Source organism: Alligator sinensis, unplaced genomic scaffold (genome assembly GCF_000455745.1).
Source record: "Alligator sinensis unplaced genomic scaffold, ASM45574v1 scaffold2484_1, whole genome shotgun sequence".
Lineage (NCBI taxonomy): Eukaryota > Metazoa > Chordata > Crocodylia > Alligatoridae > Alligator > Alligator sinensis.
The window spans coordinates 22245-27277 of NW_005843524.1; the positions used below are offsets into that span (position 1 = coordinate 22245).

Here is a 5033-nt window from a genome sequence, read left to right on the forward strand (position 1 = left end):
TCACAGCGCCAGGGAGCTGCCCCCCTCCCTACCCCTCACCCCCCGAATGAGCCATGGCTCCGTCCTGCACCCCACCCCACGCCATCCTGGCTGTGCAGCATCTGCCTCTGCCTCAGCCACACTCCCTCCCTCATGGCAGTGGCCTCAAGCGTCCCTACCATACCCCTCCCCCAACAGACTTACTACCTGGATGCTGCTCTCCAACTTGTCAGGCTGAACTCCTGGCCATGTGCATGCTGCAGCTGTGCACATGCAGGTAGCATTTATTGGCAATGTTTTTGGCCACATCAGCCAAAAGAAGCTGACCGCCAATAACGTAAATTTTCCTTTTATCAGTGCCAATATGATATGGACCGATATACTGGTGCAACTCTACACAGACCATTTATATATCGAACTACTTCCCTATCTTGCTCTTCTGCATCCATATTTCACCACTGTAAACACTCCAGAAAACAAATGCTTCTCCCAGTATCAAATGGACATCAAATTAGGATAAGCAGGAATCCTGGTTTTCTCTATTAAAAATCCAAAATTCTCTAGTAAATTAAAGCCAGAATTGTTTGATTAAAAACTCTCAAATCTGTGTTTTTCCCCCCCATGATTAAAATGAAATGTCACTATAACCGCAAACATAGGTATCAGTTGAGCACACTGGGCATCTAATCTATAACGTGCTCTGGGGTGGGGAGGGGCACTTTAATTAGAATGGCTCTTGGGAGTTGCTGTAATTAAAATGCCTGCAGCATCTTATGCATTCAGCATCCTGTACTTCAAAATAGCAGCAGGGATGCTTTAACTAAAGCTCAAATGAGCTTTACTTAAAGTACCCCCACCACCATTTTAAAATACAAGGATGATGAATATATGTGGAGGCTGCTGGAACGTTCCAATTAGTTTATTAATTCGATTAATTGAATCTGCTCTGGCACATTACAATTACAACACATTGGAGCAGGTGTCCCACACATGTACAGGCACCCAGTGTTTTATTGATATATTTACAATTTTAAAGCAATCTGGAATCCTACTAGTGCCTCAATCATTATAATAAAATACATTCTAAATGCCTAAATGTTTTGGCATTTGATTTTTTTTTTTTTTTTTTATCATAGAAAAATCAGAGCTCCCCCTGCCCCCTTCACTCACCAGGACATGGATCCAGCTGTGGCTGTCCACCCTGCTGCTTTGTGGCATTGAGAAGCCTTGATATGCTGATGCCCCTCACTCCCAAGCCACAGCCCTCCTCAGTCCTATCACTGCCCCTCACTCCCACAACCCCCCATCCCCACCAGCACCCCTCACTCCAAACCCATAGCCCCCATCCCACCAGTGCCTCCCACTCCGAAACCAACCCCCTACCCCTGCTGGTGCCTTTCACTCCCAACTTGCTGCCCCCTGCCCCCAGTATATGTAGAGCTAGGGTAGGGAGGCCAGGGGGAGTGCCTGACCATAGGCGACACACTGTGGGGGCATGTGCCCTCCCAGGTTTGCTGCAGCCTGGCTGGACCTGCACCAGGCAGGAGTTTCTTCCACAGTCCAGCAGGAGGAACCCAGTGCGGAAGGGTGGAGCAGGGTGGTGAGACTCATTGCTGCTGCCATTACAATCCCCACCATAGGTGCACCACCATGGTGAGGCTGTAGTGGAGGGGGGGCACAAGCCTGCCCCACAGCAGCAGCAGGCAGGAGGCACCTCACCTTGGCAGCACCTAGCAAAGCTGGTGCGGGGCTTAGTGGCAGCAGCAATGAGTCTCCCTGCCCAATTCTGTCCTCCCATCCAAGTGTACCATGGAGGCAGCTCCTGCCTGGTGCAGGTCTAGCCAGGCTGCAGCCCTGTGCCCTGCTGTGGACGCAGAAATCTGGGGGGCACATCCCCCCCATACCCCCCCAACATATGACTCTGGTGCTCAAGCTCTTCCCATGAGGGTATGCAGCAGCAGGGAGCTCCCTGCCACCCCCCTACCCCCCTCCAACAAGCTCCCCATGGCTCCATGCTGATCTCCAGCCTGGCTCCATGGCCATTCATTCCCATCCCTAGCCCCAGGCCCTGTGCACCACCCTGGCTGCACAGCACCCGCATCCCGAGCTGCCAACCCTGCCACATTCCCTCCCTCACCGTGGGGGCTCAGTATGAGCCCCTGCCTCAATCTCCCCACAGGTTGTGCCTTTCCCAACGCTGCCATGTGTAACATATGCCACTCCCCACACTAGACATACCCGCAGGCAGCTGCGGGAGGTGCTCTCCACCACCCTGTCTGGAGCTGTATTGCCAGCCACATGCATGTGTGCATACGCACACATGCACATTGTGTTCCCTGCTTGTGATCGCCCTCCTCAGCCCTAAGCAGCCCCTTGCAAGCTGGAACTCTGCCAGCCTGCAAGGGTAAACCCACAGTTTCCCACATTTTTCTCCTTTAAAGGAGAAAATCCATGTTTTTCCACGGCAAATGGAAAACCCAGACCCCTGATGATAAGATATCAAACCAAAATTCTGTTAACTTATTTAGAATTTTTCCTTCTCCAATGAATATACTCACTTTTAAATTTGTGATTGTCGTTTTATTTTTTTCCATTGAAATAATAAATTTAGCATCCAGGTCTTTTTCCCTGAAAAGAGCAAAAACATGGTTTCAGTATACTAAAGAAAAATTCATACTGCTATCAAAATTATCAAAGGTTCTGCCTTTGTAAGAAACTTGTTATGGCTGCTGAACATTCAAAATAACCAGTTTCTTCTATCATTGTAGCCAGTTGTTTATATTTGATTTTTTTTTCCCCTTTACCAGGTCTTGCTTTCAAAAAGGACTAAGGGGGAAAAAAGTCTTAGAAATTTGACCAAGATGTTTACTTTAAATAGCTTGTTTTCAATGGTAAATCTGATCCAGGACACTCAAACAAGGATTTCAGCTTTCGAGTGAAAACACATGCACACCTCTCTCTCCTGGTTCTCTCTCTTCTGGTTCTTGGTATCAAGAACCAGAAATGTGTTACCTTCACAAATACCCAACACTGCAGCAGAGTTGGAGTGCTGTTATAGTCATGATGGTCCAGGGAGTACATGAGAGGCAAGAAATCTTTGTGGTATCTTTCACTGTACCAGCTGTAGAGTTGGGAGATTATCTGAACAAGCTGTTGGCATTTAGCGGTGGCCTTCCTCAGGTCAGAAGCCTGAGATCTGAGGAAGGGCATCTGATATCCGAAATTTTATCCAATAGCTCTTCCAACTATACAGTTTGTTCAATAAAAGTTATCATACAAAGAATCCTTGCCTCTTGCTTTAAAAATAGCATAGCTTTGAGGTTCCTCATTTTCAAATGCTTGTGATGGCAGTCCTGAAAACACTGACTACAGAAAACATGTTCCTTTCCTTTACCATCTCACTGCTACATTTACTGCAGCTGTTCCCCAAAAACTGTTCAATTTTGGAGCAGCAGGAGAAGGCAAAAAGCAGATCCATGCATAAAGACGACAGAAATGGCCTGGGACATATAAAAGGTTCGCGTTCCTGTATGCCGCAGTCGGCAACCCTAGGCATGTATGCCACAGCATGTCATGTGAAAGCATTTTGTTTGGCACAGGACAGATGGCAGGGAAGGGGCCAGGGCTGCACTCTCTCAACAAAGATCCGGTCCCTGGCAGCTCCCCCACTATCCACCTAGTTGTGCACATGCACCCACTGCCAGGAACAAGCCAGGCTGGGGCTCCACAGACCCTGGTTCAGCTGCTTGCAGCTTCCCCGCTGCCTGCCACGAGCAGCCTGGGCTCTATGGTGGGTGGCAGGGGCCTGCCCAGAGCCTGAGCCGGCTGTGGCAGTCAGCCAGGAAGCTGCAAGCAGCTACACCAGGGTCCACAGAGCCCTGGCCCAACTTGTTGCTGGCAGTAGGTGTGCACACACCTGGAGTGGATGGTGGGGGAATGGCAAGGGGCCAAATCCTTGTTGTGGCAGTGCAGCCCAGGCCCCTTCCCTGCCATCCGCCTTGAGGAGAGTGTGCACTATACCCTGTGTGTCTCAGGGCAGACAGTGGGGAAGGGACCCATGCTATACTGCCACAAGGATCGAGCCCCTCGCAGCTCCCCTGCCATCTGCCCCAGCACACCAACATCTTCCAAGTAGAGGTTGGTTGTGGGTGTTTTTGGTATTCTGCCCAAAAACATTGCTGACCCTTGCTGTATGCCCTTCCATAAATGCCTGAGGACAACATTGCAGAATCAAACCTATCAACTACCCATAATTAGTTTATTAGAATTACAATATTAAATTTTCTTCGCCTACAGCTCTCTAATGCAGTGATGAACCAAGGGTTCTAACCCAAAACAGGATCAGCGCACTCAAAAGTTCCATAGAAATGAGACTTGCATGAAAAGTAGGGTCACAAGCCCGAAAGTAGGATTTCTGCACTGAAAAACAGGAAAATACTAGTCTAGTGGCCAAAGATTTGGAAGATTACTTGGGAAAATGTTTCCCAGGAACAACTGTCAAGTGTTGGCAACCACATCATATCAGCCATTCCTGTTTGTCTTGAAGTATCAGCAAAGAGCCAATTCAGTGCCTGGGAACAGCATGTACAAACCTGTTCCAGAGATTTAATATTATTATACCCAACTATAAAATATAAGTAATGCATATGGATATTTGTAACTTTATTCATTTTAATAAAGCTGCCATAGGAAAAAAAAAGAGTATTGCACACAACATCATGTACATGAAAAAACGTGCGTATAAAACAAAAATAAAAAATCTAGGAGAGCAAGTAGTGGTAATCACCAGGCAAAATTATATTCATAGCATTGCTAATGTCTGAACCTGTAAAGTCACCCCCATTCAGATTCCTTCTAGCAGTAATTCTGAAGGAAAGGGGAACCATGTAACCCAAATTGAAAGCTTCCAAAGAAAATATTATTGATGTAATTATAAAGATGTTCTTTTTTCATACCATCTCTATACTTCCAGAGTGAAGCAAATATTTTGGTATTGATTATGGATGAGAGGCCAGGGAAGGGGATGCAAAAGGGGAAAAGAGGGAGGGAGGGAA

At 47.5% G+C, this 5033-nt stretch overlaps 1 protein-coding gene across 1 annotated transcript in view; it reads right to left on the reverse strand.

Annotated features, from left to right (window-relative positions):
- The window catches only part of LOC102385411 (kinesin-like protein KIF16B), a gene marked incomplete at its 3' end in the record, with an annotated part of 55722 nt that overhangs the window by 19742 nt on the left and 30947 nt on the right, over positions 1-5033 (reverse strand). The window contains exon 2 of the mRNA XM_025195454.1: positions 2538-2607. Within this exon, the coding sequence (XP_025051239.1) occupies positions 2538-2607 (70 nt within the window). The remainder of the gene's footprint in view (positions 1-2537; positions 2608-5033) is intronic.